This window comes from Ambystoma mexicanum, chromosome 7q (assembly GCF_040938575.1).
Source record: "Ambystoma mexicanum isolate Mex_15411 chromosome 7q, UKY_AmexF1_1, whole genome shotgun sequence".
Classification (NCBI taxonomy): Eukaryota; Metazoa; Chordata; class Amphibia; order Caudata; family Ambystomatidae; genus Ambystoma; species Ambystoma mexicanum.
In genome coordinates this window covers 1,109,144,685-1,109,167,420 of record NC_090941.1, presented here as the reverse complement: position 1 = coordinate 1,109,167,420, position 22,736 = coordinate 1,109,144,685, and the positions used below count along the sequence as shown (strand labels likewise).

Genomic DNA, 22,736 nt, shown 5'->3' with positions numbered 1-22,736 from the left:
TTTCGGCCTGGTTATGAAGAAGCGAGATTTGCACCATGAGCATGATCCCACGCTCATTTGGTAACCGAGCACACAACTTAAACGTCCTTAATAGGCATATCCCCAAAGGGACTTGGCTTTTTGGGTCGGCAAGAAATGGAAGATTCCACAAAAAAAATTATAAAACTAATTGACATCTAGTTTGTTATCAGAGAATACCAAACCCAGATGTTATTCCTGGTACATCCTCATCTTCGCCTCAAGTCTGCCAGTCCATTTTCGAGTCATTGATCTGCAGTACTTCGCGGATCATTGTTGAATGGCAATTCATGCATATATTCAACATTGTTGAATAGGTATTGCATTTTCCAGAGAAATCAGCAATACTGTTGTACACAACCCATTATCATCGATTGCGACACTGTACACCAACTTCATTGCTACAATACCAACCAGGCAAAGTCGGAAAATCTTGACTGCCAACAAAGGTCAAAGAACGACATGATTCCTAGTCCACCACTGGTGCCAGACTATAGGACAGTGTTGACATGAAAGCAATATGGGCACCTGTGTAGGTCACAAATGGGGCCACACTCTTGGATGACACAGACTTTTTTCATTCCTTCTCAAAGATGAATCCAGATTAAGGCGCACAATGGAAGAAAAATGCACAACCAACAGATGTGAATCTGGGGAACGCTGGTGCTGTAAAAACCAAATGCAAGATTCTGGGAAGAGCAAAGAAATTCAAGGGAAATGAAGAGACTGGAGAGTAAGGGAGAATTATGGCATGTGAAAGGGAGAGAAGATAAAAAAAGTAAAATTAGAAATGGAGAGGAAAGGAAGGATATTTAAGACAGCAAATATGAGATGTAAAAAAAGAATAAGGAACAGAGACTGAACAAGCAGAAAGAGCAAATATTTTTGCATAGAGTAGGTCCTTTAGTGACATGGCTCCGCACAACGCAGACAGACTGAGAGACGGCTAGTCACATTTAAAAGAAGATGGTCAGCAGGAAGAGTGCAACAGAAGTAAAGCTACGAAGGAACAAACAAACACACTAGACTATCTATCCCAGACAGAGGAGACAAAAAGAACAAGGAAGACAATGAAGAAGAGCGACAGACGGGGGAGGGGCAAAATCCTTCAGAAAAAGAACACCGCTAGGTTTGTGTGGTCAAGCAAGGAGGGAAGAGAGTTGTGCAGGAAACAGAATAATGGGACAGGCACAGGAAACTGACTGATCTCCATGGAAACATCGAAAGGGTCAGAGGCAACACCATACAGCCCAAGGCAGAGGAACAAATACCCAGGAGTAAAAGACTGGATTATGAAATGCTGATGATGATACAAAGGCCACAGGAGACGGATCTTACATAAATATGGCTGTTACACAAAAAAGGGGTAGGGATTTGTTCAGGAGATCAGGAGCAGACAACATATGTTGATTAAGGGCACTCGGGAAATTGAGGCCACCAGAGAATTTGTAAATGAAATGGACCACTACAAAGAACAAGGCAAAGCAAGGGAGTGAGGGGCACATAGACACACGCACGCGGCACTCACACATGCGCCTGAACACACCCAAACACACCCTTCTGAAGCAGGCACAGAAGCAAAAACATGAGGGAGACACAGAAAGCGATGGAGACACACATGCATGGAGAGAGCTCAGTTCTTACCTTCACAGAGTGATTGTGAAAATCGGTGACCACAATTTCATTCTTGTTATTGACAGCAACAAAATGCGGACCTGGATGTATAGAAGAGGAAGAGGAGTGAAGTGTGCCATCGGAACCAGAACGTCCTGGGTTCTGGTGTGCAGAGGTGTGAGGCCGTCAGTAGCGATGCCACGGTTAGCTCCAGACTTGCAATTGTTAGAGCAAAAGACAGGAACAACATCCAACAAAAACGTAGCAGTAACCTACGTGCCACAGGCTTCATAGGCTCGAAGCAGATGGCTGGCACAGTACATCAACCCAAAGCCACTGTAGCAGCAGATGAGAGGCTACTGTAAGACCAAGTCAGGCCTCTAGCAGCAAAGCCCAGAAGAGAGCAACAGAGCAAAAAGTAGCGACTTTAGTAACAGACCACAACACCCAGCCAGCCAGTCCATGCTTAAAGGGTTAATGAGTCAGCATACATAGAACACAACTGTGAGTAAGACAGCAGTCAATGAGTACCCAGTCAAAATCCAAGAAAGAAAGTAACGTGCAACAGGACGGCACAACCTTCTCCACCTTCAAGCTACTCCAGGGGTCTGCAACCTTTGACTCGAGATGTTTTGGACTACAACTCCCATCGGCCACAGCCAGCATAATCAATGGTGAGAGATATCCTGGCCACCTCTAAGTGGCTTCCTAGCTATTCTGAAAATAGATCTCTGCGTTGTCAATAAAACTGCCAACTGGAAGACACAGTCATTTCAATGTATAACACCGCTCGTCCATTCACTAGCAACAGTCCATGGTGCCAATCCAACCTCCAGGCATAGCCCCCATCAATATATTTACATATGGCCCAACAGTAAATTCCAACCTCTAGATACAACACTGGCCATGACTCCACCACCAACACTCCCACTTCTCCAACATCAATATACATATAGAACACTGGCAAGCAGACACACTGCAACCTCAATGCAGCACCCTGCCCACCCATGTAACAGCTATACTCTCATCTGGCTACACTCCACCCTCTATGCATGACACTGCCAAACCACCTACATTCCAGGGTCAATATACAACACAGTCACCAGCTACACACTGCAGTAAACATAGCAGAGGAACACTGCCAGCCTGTATAGCATATGCAAATACTTCCACCAGCAGCAGTCCGCCCATCGTATGCCACTGCCAAGCCAGATCAACGTGGCTCCCAATACAGCACTGAAAACTAGCCCTACAAAGCGTAAGACGGTCAATCATTATCACCTGCAACACCCCACTCACCAAGATCAACAAAGCCCACCCAGTCACCAGTTGCTCCCCAAAACCAAAATAGAACACTGCCACACCTCTTCACCAACTAAGCTCCACTATCAAAATACAACACTTTCAGCCCATCCCCCAGCTATACCTCCAACATTCAACAGTGTCTCCTTTCCCCATGACTCACTCCTCTAAGTATCTAACAGGAGGAAGCTTTCCACACATAACCTCAGCCAAAATGCTCATTGCCGAGCCTCTGCACTACCACAACATTTCTGCACGCGGGTTCACAGTAAATGTGGCCACTGTCGGACAGGGGTCTTAGGATACATTCTCAATAAAAGCACCAAAAAACATTTAAAGCACAAGTAAACATGTACAGTATCTGACACTGGCTAAAACAGAAGAAAAGGATGAAAAAACAGAAATGTGAAAAACAGAACCGGAAAATAAAGTGAGCGCATGGAATAAGGCAGTGCGCTTGGACTGCTTGGGGATGGTTAAGTAATGAGGAGCTCACATAATAGAAAATTGAACTGAGAGATATGATATGATATGATATGGTATTTGTAACGCGCCTATACACAAGTGTTTCAAGGCGCGACGAGGCGGGGGGGGGGAAACAAGGGAAAGACAGACAAACGATCCTACTAGGCCAGGTGTCATTCAGATCGCGCAAGTGCAGAGGTAAGGGGAAAAAGGAGAAAGTGCAAGGGGAGGAGGTGGGGGGGAAAGTGCAGTACAAGGTAAGTAGCGTAAAATAAATAATGAATAAAAAGGGCCAGCTGGTGGCAAGTGCGAGGTAAGTGCAGAGCAAGTGCTGGGAAGGGGGCTGTAGGGATACAGTGACAGTCCCACGGTGCAGGGGGGGCCAGGGGAGGCAGTGCAAGAGGAGAGTGGCTGGGCCCTGGACCGAGGTCGCTGAGAGTGGCCCAGATGCAGGTTAAGTGCAGAATTCAGTGGGGAGTTAAGCAGGTTTAGCAGGGGAGAGGGAGAGAGAAGGCAGAAGCGAAGAGGAAGGTTTTGAGGTGCTTCCGGAACCGGAGATGGTTCTCCTCAAGTTTCAGGGAGGCAGGAAGGCTGTTCCAGAGGGAGGCCCCTGCTGCGGAGAGAGATCTACCCCCAGCTCGTTGCTTCGAGAAGCGGCTGACCATGAGGGAGTTGGAGACGGATGAGCGAAGGGCTCGTGAAGGAAGATATTTAGGAAGAGAGAGTTGAAGGTATTTAGGCCCCAGGCCCCAGAAGGCCTTGTGGACAATGCAGAGGGTTTTGAACTTAATCCTCGCAGCCACTGGGAGCCAGTGAAGAGATTTCAGTCCAGGAGAGATACGGTCCCTGGACTCTCTTGGGCAATGCTGGCATACCTGGGAGGGCAGGATTAATAGGAACTGGGATCATGGTCCTATAATGAAAGGGAGCAGCGCAGGAGTGGATGAGGTCTATGAACTCAAGGGAAACCCACATCTTAGCACCGCTAGCCTCCTTGGCATCGGCAAAGGACTGTGGTAACCCCTCACTTCGAGGGACAGAATGGGACCATCTGGGGCAGGCCCTTATTTTGTACAGGAAAACGGACTGTAATGGGCTGGCTGCATGAAATTGAAGCACAAATGAAAGCCTTCCCCATCATGCGCTGGGCACGGCATCCTGCACGCACAAGGAAGCCGCAAACGTAGAAGCAAAACCACATGCGAAAAAATAAAATGAGAAGACCTCTCTGTCTATTACCATCGAGTGTACCTGCAAACTGCCTGTCCGCAGTTCCCCGGCTACCGAACTTGGTCACCAGCTTCCCATTGGACTGGAAGATGAAGACGCAGCAGGCCTTATTGTCCACCACGATGATGTGCCCGTTCCGGTCCACTGCCACACCCTTGGGGCCCATCAAACGGCCGGCCCCAATCTTATTCTAAGGGGAACAGCAAACGCACCTGGTCAGTGTGCAACCCATACTGTGCACAAACGCATAGGCATTGTAGACAATGTGAAAATCAGCAGATAATGAGCAAAATGCACCTGGGTGTAATACGAACAACCAGAGGTTTCTATGCAATTAATTAAGAGGGAGTAGCAGCAAAATACCTATTTCAAGCCAACAAGCAAATGTTTTTTCTGAAATAATGTGCCTAGAACATAGTCGCAACTATTTCAAAAAAGGTATCAGGCGCTCCTCTCCAGAAAGAACATGGCATGATAACCTGTTGTGAGATGAGAGTTTGCAGCACATGCTTTTTGTTCACTGTACCTTTCACAGATGGGAAATATCCATTTGCATATCAGTCTTTGTCCCGCCCAGATGGGCAGTCCAGCACAGTGGAATTAAGTGAAAGTGAATTGGTGCACAGGGGCAGGAACTGAAGAACCTGTGTGGACCAGAACCTAGGGATCCTGGTTGCGCGAACTGTGATCGGTGCACCGTGTGGTCTGACAACTGTGCCTACACCAGTGAGCCCTGAATGTGCAGTGAAGCAAACCAGGAGGATCAAGTTGATCTCAAGTTTTGCTGCACTTTTGAAAAGACCGACTAAACCTGGTAGAGTTGAAGTCTTGGGGAAGGGCGTCCCGAGATTTGAGGAACTGCACATGTCTTGAGGGCAAACTGAACTGTGTTGCTTGGAACTTGGGGAAGGAAACCCCAGGGATTATTTGGAACTGTGTTATTTCGAACGTGAGGTAAGTAATCTTGAGACTTTTTATGGCACTTTCTTGCACTTGGGGACGGGGAGCTGAAGGAAAGCTTGAGAGCTGGAAGAAGCTTTGAGTTAATCACTGTCTATTTTGTTAGTACACATTGTTTAGTATTAGTTGTGAGGGCAGCAATAGGATATGGGCACAGATGGACTTTTAAGTCCAAGTCTTTGATTCAGATTTTCCTTAGTTTTGTTCAGGTAGGGAAATCCCACCTTAGCAAAGGGCAAGTTAGGCCTTCAACCAGCCTGACATTTAAGTTAATAAACATCTTTGGTTTGAACATTAAGTCTGTTGTCTGAGTCTTACTTCCTGATGCCTTCACAGTACCCACCAAGCACATGTGTATGAGTAGTGATTATGTGTACCACAGGTGCTGTGTAGTGCCGCCTAAAGAAGTTTGTTTCCTGTTCCTTGCCACAGGGAGGTTTGTGTGGGCACATGCAACTTTAAACAGATGCAAGCACCAGAAAGACTCTTACTGGGTAGGTAATATTCGCCTTATGTGGCTTAGATTAAAGAGCAGTAGATTTCCAAAGTGGGGGATGTGATGGTACTGCAGAAAATAGATTACAGTAGTGCTTGTCCCACTTGTTAATCTGTTGGTGTTCTATGCCGTATTTGTGTTGTGAAAGTATGCATTGAACTCAATGTTGCTGTCTTGCTAGGCTCGCTCAGCCCGTCTTGCTAGGCTCTCTTCCATACCTCCCTCCATCCCTCTTGTAGACTCTCCCTCTTTCTCAATTGGTAGGCTCTGTGTCCATCTCTCTTGCTAGGCTCTGCCTCCATCTCTCTTGCTAGGCTCTGCCTCTATGTCTACTACTATCCTCTCTCCCTCTGCCAGTCCTGCCGGGCTCTCTCCCTCTGCCAGTCCTGCCGGGCTCTCTCCCTCTGCCAGTCCTGCCGGGCTCTCTCCCTCTGCCAGTCCTGCTGGGCCCTGTCTCTGTGCCAGTCCTGCCAGACTGTTCCTCTCCAGGCACTGCAATAAGTCTGGTCTCCATCTTCATCAATGTGCAGATTCATCAACAAGCAGTGTCCCATCTAAGTTATCAGGAAACAGGCGCATATTCGCGTCTCAGCCGTGATCCTGCAGCCCTTTATTTTGCAAGCATACAGTATGAAAAAACTGCTACTGGAAATGTGCAACTATGGCATCACTTTGTTTGCAATTCGATTGTACAGATTTGAAAGGCTTTTAAAGACTATCCATGTTCATTAAATTGCCAAGGAAAAGATATGTTTCTATATTTATTATGGTGTATTAAACCTGGGAAGATTGTATAAGGAACATAATGTATTGTAAGGGATCAAGAGTAAAACTAGACAGATTAACAAGTTTTAGTATGAAATAGGACCTCTATTGTCAAAATAATAAGACGGGTTTCCCTGTGCCTGTATCTTTGAGGGGTTTCCCCACCTCAACAAAGCGAATGAATGTCTGTGTCAGGATGTTAAACAGAAAAGCATCCTCCGTCCTGTGTCCAAAAACCCTAAACAGACCCTTAGACGTAAAACTTAACACAATGTATAGAAGGGGATTTCTGTAAGCTATGCACTTGTAGCTTTCTTTCAGAGTTCCAAACAAAGTTCTAAGGTGCCGAAAGCAAAAAGTAATTAAAGTTCCACAAGAGGAAGGGCTCCTCCCTTCCCCCATGTTTCTTCTGGTCTTTCAATGTCTGTCTGGTACTTCTGGGGGAAAAAAAGTCAAATAATGTTCCACTGTTTCAAAGAGCTCTCCCCTTGTGCTTCTTTCTTTATACAATATTTCACTTCACAGTTACAAGGGGGACGACTTCTCCCTTGAGTTTCTCCACTTATTATGCTTCCACAGTTTTGAGGAAAATAAATCTTTCCCTTTGTTCCTTCCGTTTTTCACCCTCCAATATTTTCCAGGGGGAATATGCCTTCCCTTGAGTCTTTTTAAAAACAGTTTTCTTGAATCTTCAGTTTATCTCAATTAATACTAACGGGTATGGTTCTTCCCTTTTCCTTTGACTGTTCCCCTTGTTACCGCTGGTGTACCCTCCTACCAGCGCATTGTGACTATCACTGATCCTTAAAAGGTATATGGATCTTGCCTTTTGTATTCGTTGCCACTGTTGCACGGTTTCAGGTTTACTTCTCTTCTTACTCCTGGTTTACTCTCCTGCCAGGATATCAAAGTTCTGTTTCTTGGGTGCGGGTCCCAGACTTGCACAGTGCCTGGTTTACTCTCCTCTCAGGATTTAACAATTCTGTTTTTTGGGTAGGGGTCCCGGACTCGCACAGTGCCTGGTTTACTCCCCTGCCATGGCTTTAGATCCTTTCATGGGTGCGAGTCCTAGATTAACTGTTTGCCTGGTCCACTATTCTGCCAGGGCTTTCCCGTTCACTCTCTTTTTCCCGCATCCAAGAAGTAATGCTTTTCCAGTATTGGGTCAACAGCCTTTTCTCTGCAAAGTTATTATTGATATCAACTCCTCTTTTCAAATATTGGGAAACTGGCCCGTTCTTCACATTGTCCATATTTGTATCAGTTACTCCAATTACTTTATTTGGGGTTTCTTGCGCAGTTAATGATTTGTGACAGTTGCTCTCAATCGCTCCGTTAACCAACTTACTCCCTCAGCGCTTACCGGGCAGCTCTGTCGTTCCTCATGTCTTTACATCTTCTTCTCCTCCATCGGTTCGCTGACAGGGGGTGCATATTGTTAGCCGCCTGACTCGCACTTTATATTCCTTTGCTTCTTGCTGCTCCAGCTGCATATAGCAATAAAGCAGTGACCTTCTCTTGGCCTGGTCTCTCTGCACACTGTTCTGTCAGCCTCCATACTGCCTTCCGCAGAATGTTCGCCTGCGGTGTTCCAAACAGTGTCTGGGCAAGCTGTGTTCCGCTGCAGTCTCTGCCTCTCACTCCTATTCTGTTCAACTGTGTGTGTTTTCAACTTCCCAGCATTAGTTAACTCTTTCCAAAGACTAGAAGAACAAGTTACCTTCTTACCTGGTAACTTTCTTTCGGTGGGATGTTCCTCCGACGTATTCCACATCTATGACAGTAATCCCCACAGATGTGCTGCCTCTGAAAAAGAATTCAGCGTAGGCGTACTACGTCTATGACGTCGATACGCGATCCTCGAGGGCATCAGCTGAGGGTCGACGTCACTGGATGTTATATCTAGGACGCACAGACCCATAGCCTCAGTAGTAGTTTTTTCCCCAGAACGTGAGGCACCAATCTCCTGCCAGTATGACTGCAGAAAGCCTTGCGGAAACGTAAGCTGGAATTGCATAAGAAATTCTGTATAGGGGCAAGCTGGGAGGGTGCGATGTGGAATACGTCGGAGGAACATCCAATTGAAAGAACGTTACCAGGAAAGAAAGTAACTTGTTCTTCGAGGGGATTGTGTCCTTCGACGTATTCCACATCTATGACAGACTCCCAAAGCAGTACCAACGTCGGGAGGTGGGAAAAAGAATTTAGAATTTTAGAATGCCCAATCAAATTGCAGAATAGAAGACCGCCTTACCAAAGGCTCAAAGACAGGCCTCACGGATTTACTGAGGGCCTTCCTCCGAGTTTCCACAGCCCTCCCGGGCACCTCCAGTAATTCCGGCTCAAAAGGCGTCGAGGGTGCCGATGGAATAGGCGTCAGCGTCGACCGAGGCGCCGACGGCTTCGACAACGGCTTTGAGGCCAGAGCCCCGACCGTGTCCTTCGATCAGCCTCGGCGCAGATGGTGTCGACGACTTCCTCGGAGCCGGAGCTTCGAAAGAGTACCTCTACGGACATGCCGCCGATGATGTTGATGCCTTCCTAGAAGGCCTCACAGGCTACGACGGTCTTGACGGTGTCGAGGACCGGGACCTGGACCTGGCACCGATATGGCGATCACCCTTGTCCGATCGGGACCTCGACGGCTCCCGATGATCGCGCCGACCACCCGAGCCCAAAGGCGTGCGAGCGGTGGCTCTAGTTCTTTGCCGGCTTCTCTCGATGGCGTGGACGGAACGGTGCTCTCCGATTCGAAAAAATGGCCATCATCTCCTTGCGGAATGCGTCCCATTCCGCCGGCGATGAATGCTTGGTGGGACAAGCTACCCACCGTCTGGCGGAGTCCTCTGACGAGGACGGGGAAGGTGTCCGGTGACAGCACTTCCGCAAATGCTATGAGAGGCAGAGGAATGGTGGGACCCACTCCGAGACCCCCTGGATTTAAGCCAACACGGAGAGTTGCCCCTCGAGTCGTCGGTCGAAAGCACAGCAGATTTTGAATTATGGGGCTTAGAAACCCTACCTACCAACAATTTCTTCTTCCGCTCCCGCAAGGCCTTCGAAGTCAGGGACTGGCAGTCATCGCAGTCGCCGGTGGCGTGACTCTCGCCAATGCACCAGAGGCAGACATCGTGCAGGTCCGTAATGGACATTTTGGCACCGCAGTCACGACACTTTTTGAAGCCCGACTTCGGGGTAGAAGAAGACGAAGACATATTCTCAAACTTTCACAAACGAAGTAGAAGAATCGAGAGCGCCGGAGGACCTCGAGGACAGCGTATCGACATCATCGACGCAGGACGCCTACGCCGACATTTATTTTAGAGGCAGCACAGCTGTGGTGATTGGTGTCATAGATGTGGAATACATTGGAGGACACAATCCCCTCGAATGTGGCGTTCGCTAGCCGCTTTTGGTCATCTTCATTGTTCCATCCCTCTTCCTCGTTTCAGTAAAAAATAAAATGGCGGGGGTAGGCAAATAAGGTTGTTGGTCAAGAAAACCTGGAAATTCCTTATCTGCGTCACAATAAGCCATACATACATGTTGTAAAGGTATATGGTTGTCATTAAGAATGCCATCTGAAGGTTTATTTTGATTCAGTGCTTTCCTGCCTCTCTGCAGTTTGTCCTCCCACATATAGCCACTTACAGGGTCAGAGTCGCGTAGCTTCTGCCTTTCCCTGGCCACGTAAGACAAGTTTCCTTCCAGAGAGTCAGTGACGATATTGCCAGATTTGTCAAAGAAATATTCTTATTTTGATTATGATCCATGATGCTATTCCAAACCAAACATTGCTTGCGGCACGATCATGGCTTTGCCCAATGCTGGCTGAACTCGCTCCATTTCTCTACCGTTCTACTATGAAAAACAAGACTACTTTGCTGAAACAACCCTCCCATCACACCAAAAGCACTGAGGTGCTGCAAGGAGAGCTGAGGAAAAGGTGCAACAGCTTAGAGAGCGAGCGGTGGTGAACTTTGAAGAAACGGTCAGTGATTTAAACACATATAGGGCTTCCAACATGGACAGTATCAACAAAAGAGAAAGAGTAATCAAAACTATGAGACCGCTACAAATGAGCAATAATATATGGGCAGAAAGGACTCGGTGATAGACAAAGAGTGGCATTTGTAGTTTCAGCAGGGAATGTTACATGTCATATAAAACTGAATGGCCCATTGGCTAAGCCAATCCGAAGGCTTGGAATGCAGGCATGAAGTAATGTTGCTTGCCCCTTTAGAAGCCATAAGCAGCATCTGGTGAAGGGGGACAGAGGTGTGCAGGTGCAGCAGCCAGGAAGAGAACGAACAGAGGAAAAAATGTGTAAGGAGAGTGAGTCACCGGAGAGAGAGCAGAGTGAGGGAAAGAGAACAAGACTTCGGGTGAGTAGGGTGACGAATCCTGTGGAGTCATCACGGACCCCCAGCCAGAGATCTGCTCACACGTGTCAGGAGATGGCAGTCGCTACCTGATCCTGACCCTGGGGGTGGTATTATGAGGGAGGATCACATGGGAGGAGATGGCTGTCGAGAGATGTGGTGGCCTCATAAGGAGGGACGCAGTATTCTTCCCTTCCATGTGAAAAAGACCCTATAATTCTTAAATTCATGATGGCCTGATTTCGCTATACAAATCCCTCCAGTTGCAAAACCCTAAAATCCCTTCCTGCCAGACATTCTAGGCAGAACACCATTATTACCTCTGTTAGGGAGAATTTCCCTTTTCTGTGCCAGTTCCCCTCAACCTGGGAGACCCCCAGCACTTTCGCAGGACTCTGTGATTTTTTGATCTGTCCCCTTGAGTGAGTGGAACTTTTTTCCACTCATTCATTCTTTTGGCTCTGGCATGGGAACCCTCTTTTACTGCTTTTGGGTTTTCTTTTTACTTTAATTGAGTCCTGCTTCCTCCATGTATTTTACTACAGGCATCTGTAATTGATTTTTGCAGCACACAGCACTCTAAGTGCAGTGTTGCAGGGGAGACCCTTGGACTTCCCTTTTTAATTTATTTTATTTTCCCATGAGAACACATGTTCTCAAGGCTAATGAGATACTTTATATTGTACTTCGCTTTTCTTTTTGTGGGATCAGCACACAACACCTTGTGTGGGGTGCTGGGGGGTTACCCTGTAACTACTTTCCCACTGCTCCTGTAACTTTCTAGTTACAGTAACTGACAAATATAAATGGCTGGTGGCCTTGGATTTACTTTTCTGCAATGCGTGTTCAACGTAGTCGCAGGCTGTTTCCACAGCTGCTCTAGGGCACCCATGGGTGAACATTTTCCCAAAATGGTTGTGTTCTTTTTTCTGCATTTTTAATTTGCAAGTTCCTTCATGGACCTTCTTCTACCGTCCCTGGGTCTTCTTTGAGTTTTATCTTTGGCGGTAATCCTTTGTGAAGCCCTCTAAGGCTTCAATGTTTCTGCTCAGGCAGTAGGTGAGGGAGGATCCCAATATTTGCTGGCCTTTGTTAAATGGTATGGCTGGCTGGATCCGGTTTGAACTGGGAGGCTGGTTGTCCTGCAGGACAGCCACCCCCCCGGGACATTGACAGCTTCATAGGACTGAGTGAATGGGTATGGGTTCCAGCATAAAAGGTGAGGCTTTTGGGACAGAAGGCAGAGTTGACCACTGGAGCTGAAGATCCAAAAAGGAAGACAACCTGAGATGCCTGCAGCACCTCCAGCACCCGCAGGAGCACCGCTGCTGTGCTGACGCCATTTTTGAATCGTCAGAGAAGCACTGAAAAGGACGACTTCCTCCTCTGAGCTGGTGGGCATAATCAGCCTCACGACCACCTTCAATGTGAGCTGCCTCCAGACATCCTGCGACCTTCCTGGGCTGCAGATCCCCAATACCTGGGGTAACTTGGCCATTGTGGAGTGCATCATCTTGCTGTGGACGAATGTCACTGGAATTTCGATGGCATCCGTGTGGACCTCCAAAACAAGAATCCTCTCACCAGAGTCCCCTTACCAGAGTGCAGGACCGGGTAAATGAGAAAATTCCAATGGCAGTGACCATTCACTCCTGGTGCTGATAAAAAGGCGCTAAAACCACAAACCAACACGGGAGATAGAAGAATGATTTGCTGGCGAGTCCCTCTCTGGACTACTTCTGCAGGGTCCCATCCAGAGTCCCTCCATCCGTCCCCACAACCAAGGAACAGGAGACTGCGTCTGCATCGTGCATCGTGGAGGCATCCGCTGCATCATCTTCTACACTCTCCCGGTACTCGGCTTGTGTCGCTCTTTTGTTCTGCGAGTGCTGTTTGGGTGTTCACCCAAATTCAGTCACCCAGACCTACAGCGAGGCTTCCTTAAGGTCCCTGTGTCTTTTTAAAAACCAACTAACTTGCTAATTACCTCTTCAAGGAAGGTTCTCATCAGAACTGCTGAACACCTCTTGACTTTGGCATTGCTTGTTCCCCTCCACCTGAATTGAAGAACCCTTTTGTAGTGTGGGAAAGATGGCCTAAGCCTTACAAAGAATTGCTACAGTGCTGCTTAGCTGTTATTGTTGGTCCTTTACATTCTAGATGTACTCACAATTCAAAAAGTGCTTTTACTCACTTCATTCATGTGTGGTTACAAGAGTACCTTGTAATGTACTCACCTGCTTTATTTCCGCATATTACCCTGATGTGCATTTGATGTTATTAGTTGAGACAGTATTTCTTTAGATACTTATTGCCTTGTGTATATATAAAATACATTACTACTTTTGATATGACTAAGTGTGCAAGTGTTTCTTTGGATCTAGCTATGTTCTGTTTTCTTTGTACTGATTTACAGCTCACATTCCTCCTCCTAAGATACGCCTGGCTGCTCTGCCACTCTACCAACCTTGTGTGGTCCAGGCCTGTATTCGAAGTTGGGGCCCTGAAACCAAGAGATAAGTATTATAGAGTCCAACCCTAATTGTACTTAACTAACAACCTCAGATACACATAACACACACAACATTTCCTGTCTCTGATGTTTTTGTTCTAAACAAAAATCCTAAACAAAATCACCTTAGAAATCCCATATATTCTATGGACTCCAGCTCCCATAACGCCTCACATACTGAGATGAGGAAGCGGAAGAAACCCCAAGCTAAACACGCAGGCTAGTTGTTACAATGAAGATCAGCTGTGCAGGACATTTAAAAATGGTTTGTGCTTTCAAAGGAAAGTCAAAGAGAGAAGCAGAGCGGGTGAAATAGGAAGCAGAACCACAGGTGAAGGCAGACGCACTGGAACAGACCATGCTGAAGGAAACAGGTGCTTTCAAGCTGCTGCTTGTAAGCATTACCTACCGGAGTGGCGGAAGACCCAGGGAAGCGTGTCAGGCACCAGGGGAGAGCTGCTAAGGAAACAGCAGCAGCAGCCAAGCTGTCAACAACACGGTTGTGCCAAACAGCATCAGCTTCGCCGGCAAATGGTTGAGGAGCCAGAGGAAAAGCTGAAAGAGGGCCTGCAAAGTGGGAGACGCCATCCCTGAGTGACGACTTCGCCGCAACAACGTGCTACGGGTCGGACACACCAGACGACACCGGTGAGTCTGCCCAGTGATGGTAAGGACCTGTGGAGAATCCTGCAGATCCCCCCACTAAAACCCTGCCTAGAGTCTCCTCCCAGGGGGCCAGGAGAGGGCAGATGCTTCCTGGTCCCAATCCTGTGGGTGGTGCACTGCAGCAGCAGACAGACAAGGGAGGGGGGGTATTTGGCTGAGTGAGACACAGTATTTTTCCTTGAAGAGAAATACTTTTACCACTGACTTAGAGGAGGAACTGGCTTATTGCCATTTTGATATATCCCAACCTCCCACTAAGGATGACAAGATACATTCTAAAGAAGTGATTCAATCTAGTGTTGAACTCAAAGAATCACATTTTTATACCTCTAAATACCCATATCCTCCACGATGATAAAGCTATGCCAAAAGGAACGGCGAACATGTGACTTTTCTTGCCCCATCTGTCTCTCAAAAGGTTCAACCTTATAATTCCTGGGAGGACAATCCATTCTTAAGCCTTTTATAGAAGTAGAGAAATAGCATTTTTCTAAGGTGGACTGCATGTCCCAGATTCGCTCAGAGACTGTGAAGAAGAGTTGAAGAGGCATGCAGGAGCCAAGGTCAGGCAGGAAAGCCGAATAGTTTTTTGCAAGGTCAGGCAATTATTTCTAAGGGCCTGTACCTGAAACCAACTAACCCACATGGGGGGCATAAAAGGCTGCAGCAAGGAGAAGCAGGAGAAAGAAGCTGGAGCAGGAGCTGTAAGGTCGGCAGAAGTTGAAGGAGCAGACCATGAGGCAACCAGGTAACAAGGTAGTGTGACCAAAGAAGGGACGCCGGAGCAGAGGAAGAACAGATTTCACAAGCAGGCTCTGGGTTTGACCTGTGCTCACAAACCCTGCTTGGCTGTGGCAGCACTGGAAGAGACTGGAAGAAGGCAGTTCTTCCAGGTGTGCCTAATTGCTGTGAACGCAGAGTTGAAGTCGTGCATCCACCCGAGACCAGTGTGCAGAAGCAAGCCGAGGGAAATTGACAGTGGAAGACTCTGCCTTAATGAGGATGGATCGGAGACACCTTTGTGGGAAAGGGGTGTGGGTCCCAAGAGTGCCTGTAGCAGCAGCAGTAGAAGAAACCAAGCTGGGAAGCAGAAGTAGCCTGCAGTCGTCGTGATTGTGGAGTGGGAAAAGGGAAGCTCTGTACTCCAAATCAACAGAAATACCTTGCTGGTAATTGCAACCAGCTTTTTTCATACTCGCGTACACATAAAAGTGAGTAAAGGTTGTTTGCAGAAGTGGGAATTCTTTCTAACACAGGGTAATGTAACTCACACTAATATTAACCAAGTTCAAGTACCCGCATGTAATGAATGTAGCTATTTTCCCAATTGCCAGAAGTAACTGGTTGCTGAGCGATCGCGTGGCTCCTATTAACGAGGAGAACTCTGCCAGTAAACTTATTAAAGCAGAACTGACTTTCCCGAAAAGTTAAAAGCACAGTTTAATGTTTGAAGACGTTGCACATGATATAGTGTTCCCCAATACCTTGGAAGCTCAACGGTAACCGAATGGTTGGAACGTGCATCTTTTGAAGTGGCACTTCAAGATCAAAAACAAACTTGTGTGTGCCTAATTCATTTTCCATTATGACACTTGCATCTTGTAACATACTGAACTCTAAAGTAGAAGTTGTAGAAGTGGCTGAAGCTGAACAAAGAACAAGTATTACACAAGCCAGCAGACGAAACCCTGTTAAAGTGAATCCAGCTCATCTAAGAACTGCACATCATTATTCTAGAGTCGCTGAAGCTCTTGTTAACCCAGAGTCTTCTAGTATAAAGTTGATAAGGTTATCCAAAAGGTGAAAGAGCATCACTGCAGCTTAACTACTGGAGGAAAAGTGTGTATATAAAGCTGGGAAAGGCAGCTGGGTACTTGTTCAAAAGTATATATTTAAAATCTGAAGAGTTGGAACTGTTCAAGTGGAGAGGAGATAGCCTGGTATCTAAAGACAGAATTCGTGGTAGCTGCAAGACAGAAGGAAAGGCAAAGAGGCTGCCCTTTCTTGCCATACAAGAAAGAACAGTGCCTTGTCAACATGCAGAGGTCGAACAAGTCTTGTTAAAGTTTCCTATAACATAAAGATGCAGCAGGAGAAGAAGAACTTTGGTTGTCAACATTCTTGTCAGAACTGCAGCAATTGAATGTAGTAGAAGCAGAAGTCAACTGTGCGGCAAGGGAGCCTGCTTGCACAGTATTATTAGTAGAAGGGAGTTGCTGGATAGAGAGCACACCCTAAGCAGGAGCATTCAGACAAACTGTATGTAAAGGACACTGTAGAAGTTGTAAGCAGAAGAGTTGTTAGTAAACAGAAGTGGTATGTTGTCTTCAACTTTGGTTATTATTTTGTGGAAGGATTTTGACCAGGAACCCCATTGGAGCAGTTTTCTTTGTGGATCCTGGAAAGGGAATCTTTTCATCAAGCAAAGAAGGAACTGTTACCAGTGGATTTTATTTGTGTGAACTTTTCTTTCTTTGGAACTTTTCAAGAGTTTCCTTTGCCTTGGAAGAATTTGACTTTGGGACATTCCTGGGGGAGCAAGATCTGCCCAGGAGATGTAGAAGTCATCCAAGACACTGGTTACTTGGCAACCTTTTATTTATTTTGTTTTCATGTTGCTTTGAATGTTTATGCTGTTAAGTGTGAGGGATAGTTTCGAGTATGCTAGGAGGTTTTCCCTTAGGTCCTAGCCTAAGTAGGGATTTCCTTGGTGGAGTAGGTTTACTTAGGGTTTATTATATAATTTTGTTGAAAATAAAATGTCGAACCTTGGGAAAACTAAACACAGTCATGAGTCTCATATTACTGACCCCCGGCAGACCCCAGGGCGTACTGATGGGCACATGAACAATTAGATTTCATTGTAAATACCGACCAAGTAAAATAGAAAGACAGAATTTGCACAAATCCTCATGCATGAGATGTCGATATGGAGAAAGTTGGAGCAAGTTTTATACTGGTGAAGACATTAAAAGACAGAACTTGAACAAGTCTCCATATACGAGACGTCAATGTGGGGAAAGCTGGGACAAGTAGTATCTAAAGCAATGAACTATAGACTGAGAGAACATTGGAAGAAGTCCTGGCAAACAAAGTGCATCAGGCAGTGAGCCCTTTGGGGAAGAGATACCTGGCAGGAGAGTATACCAGGGATCTAAAGAATCTGCTGAATGATTCCTGGCAGGTGAGCACAACTTCCTTAAGAAGTTGTTGTATTAAAGAGAAACTGTTGCCATCCTTAGAAAGCTATCATGTGGAAGAGACCTGCATTCCGTCAAATAGTTGTATAGTAGAGACACATTTGCCAGCTTTAACAAGTTACTGTATGGAAGAGACGTTCCGATCATCCTTAAGGAAACATTACTTGAAAAAGGCACTTTCACCATCCTTCCTGAATTAATCCAGGGGAAGGGAACCACCCTCTGGATCCAAGGACTTACCCTTGGAAGAAACCATTTTTGTAGGATTTACCCATTTGCTTTACATATGAACCCTTTTTCTTAAACCTAGATCAGAGAATATTTTTCCTTTCACTTTTTAGTTGTTAATTTCTAGCGTGAGGGTCAGATATGTTTTGGACACAAGAACAGTTTACATAATGTTGATGACAAGACACAGACAGATCTCTAGTTATAGTTTCCTGGGCAGGGAAACTCTTGTTAGGATAGGGACAGAAAGGTCTTTATCCAACCTCTTTCTTTTAATAAAGATGTCTAATGTTGAAAACATTACAACTTTGTGTCGGTCTCTCATTTCTGACCCCTCACAGTGGCTATGATCAAAGGATGGGTTGGGAGGAAATAGGGTGGGTGTGAGAAACCTGACGGTGTCTCCCTAGCTAGTCCCCGGGGATCTGTCATCCAGGTGGCCAGGACACGGCCATCGTTATTGGATCCAGTTCCTGGGGGTGGACCAGTGAGGGAGGATCGCCTGGATGGCGGGGTCCTTGGCGAGTGGAACACGGACGGGTGAGACGCGGTATCCCCCTACTTTCAACACCTTTTCCCTATCCTACCACGTAGGATATTCCAAAACACTGCCCCATCTCCCCCTTTTCCCACACAAACACCTTTGCACAACATGAAAGACAACCGACTACCACCAGAGCCGTTTAAATGACATGTCCAATACAAGTGTCAGGCAAAGTGAGGCAATTGACCAGAATCACACACACCTGTCGACCCTTTCCCTTCCCCACAGGGTTAATAGGTGGAGCACAAGAGCACAGAGCGAGCAAGGCAGACCGCATGAGGTGAGAGCTAACTCAGCACAGCAGTTCAAGATTAGGAGAAAGACAGTGCATACTGAGGAGGTGACAAGGAGAGAAGCGACCTTGCCCTTTCTGACCAAAGCCTGTGAATCCTCCACAGAAGGAATCATAAGACCGCACACAATAGACAGCGTGTTGCAGCAGATGTCTACGGTACACAAGACCCTCCTCTGCTGATAACCAAGGGATGTTGGTCTCTGTGGTACCAACCTTGACTCGTAGGAGGAAGAAAGCTGAGCGGTTCATCACAGCTGGTGAGTCGAGGGAGAGTTGATAAGAAACTGATTGTGTTGAACGAAAAGAAGCCAACGGCTAATTTGAACTTTGAAAATGTTTAAAAGAAACTATTGGTGAAAGAGGCAGGAAACTCTGGGCAATTACCCGATGGTAGAAACTACCGTAACCAGAAGGCCTTGGGAGGAAGTGAAAAGAAGTCAAAGTGGTCAAAAAGGGGTCTTGTAAAACCTTCTGTACCATCAAAAGTCGTTGACCGACAGATGATTGCGAAGCTAAGGGAAATGAATCCTGCTTGGTGAAACGAGCGCAGGAACGGTGTGTTGTAAACAGTGGCGTAACTTTGCTGAAAATGTTGGGGGGGGTGGGGACATGACATCTGAAGAAAAGGTGCCCCAGCCAGATTAACGGGGACAAAATGGTGTGCCATGAAAGTTGGGCGGGGACAAACACCCCTGTCCCCCCTAAAATTACGCCCATGGTTGTAAATGTTGGTCAGAGTGAACCCAGCAGAGGGAAGCCGACAAAAAGGGGTGAAGCCTGAAGAATTGTATGAAAAGACATTAAGACTCGTGAAACTAATAAAAGCCACAGTAAACCCGAAGGAGGGAGGCTGACGTCTGAAAGGGGTCTGAGCCCAAAAGAGGGAGATCCAGGGGTGGAAAGTTATCACCCAAAGTTAATTGGAAAAGGTACTGTTTAGATGATTTGTTGAATAGGATTTGTGAAGGGTCAACGCCCGGAAGAGGGGGACCCAGGGGTAAAGCCAACACGCAAAATATACATGGACAGAACTTTGGGTTTGTTTGTTGGATAAATCAGGCCGTGACGGCAAAAGACTTTTTATTGAAAAGATCTTAACCATCGAGCAACCTGATAGCTGGTACGGAACTGTCGGCTCGTGCTGGGAAAACTCGAGCGTGTGCTGTGCTCAGGAGACCCACCTTGTCCTGTGCTCAAAATGTGGGGAAGGGAGATCCCTGGCAAACCCATTGTCAGGGGTGGCACTCTATTAAGAGTGGCACAGGACACCCAGAAAGGGTTTGGGTGGTTGTGCCAAATAAAGTGGACAGATAAGAACACACACAGCGGAAAGGAAAGAGAACGAAGAGTAAGCAAGAGTAGCCAGGGAAAAGATACTGAATGAATACCCTCTTGGGGTGTATGCAGATATAGGAAAAGAGTATTCCACAAACCTTGGAAATACTCTAGCCTTCTGCACAGTTTGCTATAACAGAGGCCCACGCTGATTGCTCATGCCTTGGAACAGTAGCTCTGGGTGTCTGTAATGTAGAAACAGGACAAGGGAAGGGGCAGAGGTTGACTGATGGGAACCAACAGACAGGCTCTGTACAAAAGGGTCTACAAACAGTACAAGAGAAGATACTACAGACAAATCCAGTAAAGGAGGTGATAGCAAACTAGCAGAAGGAAATGAAAGGAAAGTCGTGTAACAGGATAGGATAGCAGAGGACAGTAAGGAACAAGGTTGAGAGCTCAGAGGAGCAGGAAAGCAATGAGTAAGCCCACAGGAGTAGGACTGTAAGGTAGAACGCCCAGAGGAAAAAGGGTTTAGGGCAGCAGAGTAAAGCAGACTGCACGGCAAGGATCCCGTAAGGGCCGGGCAGTAAGGAGTTAACCCTGAGGGACAGGGCCGCTGAACGTAGAAGGTAGCAGAGGACTGTAGAGAGCTGCTAGGCCGAGAACCCAGCGGAAAAGGTAGATAGTAGGCAGCGGAGCGTGATAAGCTGCAAAGTAGGAAGGCCCAGAGGACAAGGGCTGTGGGTAGCCAGAGAGAGGTAGGCTGCAGAGCAGGGAGCCCCAGAGGACAAGGGCTAAGGCAGCCAGAGTGAGGCAGGCTGCAGAGCAGGGGAGCCCAGAAGAGAAGGGCTGAAGGCAGCCGGAGTGAGGCAGGCTGCAGGGCAGGGAGCCCAGAGGACAAGGGCTGAGGAAGGAAAGCAGCAGTGCGTGATCAGCTGCAATGTAGAGGGTCCGCAGGGCAAGGGCGGAGGCTGGAAGGCAGCAGAGTGTGATCGGCTGCAATGTGGAGAGCCCGGCAGGGCAAGGGCGGAGGCTGGAAGGCAGCAGAGCGTGATCGGCTGCAATGTGGAGAGCCCGGCAGGGCAAGGGCGGAGACTGGAAGGCAGCAGAGCGTGATCGGCTGCAATGTGGAGAGCCCGGCAGGACAAGGGCGGAGGCTGGAGGGCAGCAAAGTGTAACAGGCTGCAAGGCAGGAAGCCCAGAGGAGCTGGACTGAGGCAGGGAGCCCAGAAGGCTAGGGCTGTAGGCAGCAGGTTGTAGCAAGCAACAAGGCAGGGTCCAAGTAGGGGTGAAGGTAAACAGCATACAGGATCCGTAGGAAGACGCGAAAGGTGGAGGAAGGACTCTCAGATGCAAGAGGCTGAGCCACTGCAGGCAGCAGCCTTTAAACTGCCTAGCCCAGCACAGAGGCAGGCTAATTGGTTGCACCTGGCTAAGCACACCTGCAGGCAATCGGCCACCTCCCTTTCTGTTCCTGGGCTGGTGGAAGCAGGGCAAGTCTCTAGGGCTTCTGGGGGGTGTAGTTCCATTGATAACCAATAGGAACAGCCAGGAATCGATGCTTGTAGCCAGGTGCATTATGGTATGCGTAGTTTGTTGGAAATAATAATTAAGCAGCAAAGTCTCGCAAATGGGAAATAAAGTTTCCAAAGTAAATATAGATGAATCCAAGAGTCTGTTGTAAATAAATGATAAACATATAGTCCAAATTGAACGTAAATGGATGCGCCCATGGCGCAGGCATGACACCCATCCTGACTTATTATTTGTGAACACTTGTTTCTTTATCGAAAACCCTATCCCACACTCTTTCTATAATTAGTTGTAAGTATTTGACAATAGTTTTATTTTAGTATAGGACTGCTTTATTTTTCATTTTTATGATCAAAGCTTACTCCCATCTTAGATTTAGGTTGGGCGTTTTTCCACCCTGCATTCATTGTTCAATAAACACCCTTGAACTGTGATCACTTGTGCCCGTCTTTATTGTTGCCACCATGAGTTCCTTACAGTGGGGAGATTGCTGCCATGCAGAGACCGAGAGGAAGACAGCACGACAGAGCAAAGAGAAAGAGCGTGGTAGGCAGGCATGTCAAGGGCGAGGACCCTCAGCACACAGGCCTGAGTACGTGTGGGTGGGGAAGACCAGAGCACACAGACAAAGGAACGAATTAATGTGCTAATAATCTGATTATCCTTCTGGTGACGGCATCAATGTATTTTAATCGAATCATTCCCACCTCATTGGCTTCCCTTATCTTCGGCTCAGGATCAAAATACATGAAGGGCCAACTGACATGCAATAATGCCCACAAAAGTGAGCAATAATGTTGAATTATGACATGCTTGATGCAGTATAATACAGATCCCACCTTCCACCAAGGTGCTGCACGACAATCGTCTTGGGGAGTACAATATGCGGGGACAACATTAAAGCACATACCATGGTTGCATTACGGCATTTGCAAAAGGAGGCATTCCACATATTTCAGACATGTTTTGCACCACAAAGAATCTCAGTGGTCATCTTGATTCAAGGGGACGTACAGGAGAAAACATTCTTGGATAGGAAGCTTCCTATTACTGCTCCCATGGGGTAAGATCAGATATGCTATTTGCATGGTGTGGCCCCGGGAAAACCTGCCCAAAATACAGGATTAGGCATAGCAACTGTTATTGACAGTGGACGTTTCTTACATGGGTCTTATGTGGGTAGACTCTGGCATCTTTCATTTGGGAGACTGCCACACCACAGCGGGAGGAGTTGAAGAGAAAAGGGGG

General features: G+C 47.0%; 1 protein-coding gene across 3 annotated transcripts in view; it reads right to left on the bottom strand.

Moving 5' to 3' along the window:
• TRIM3 (tripartite motif containing 3) overlaps window positions 1–22,736 on the bottom strand; it is a 551,630-nt gene that overhangs the window by 29,779 nt on the left and 499,115 nt on the right. For 2 of the 3 annotated variants that reach the window (XM_069640490.1, XM_069640489.1), the window contains exons 9-10: window positions 4,639–4,819; window positions 1,663–1,733 (exon numbers count right to left, since the gene is read on the bottom strand). In XM_069640490.1, the coding sequence (XP_069496591.1) occupies window positions 1,663–1,733; window positions 4,639–4,819 (252 nt within the window). The remainder of the gene's footprint in view (window positions 1–1,662; window positions 1,734–4,638; window positions 4,820–22,736) is intronic. The other variant, XM_069640491.1, reaches the window with a different exon arrangement.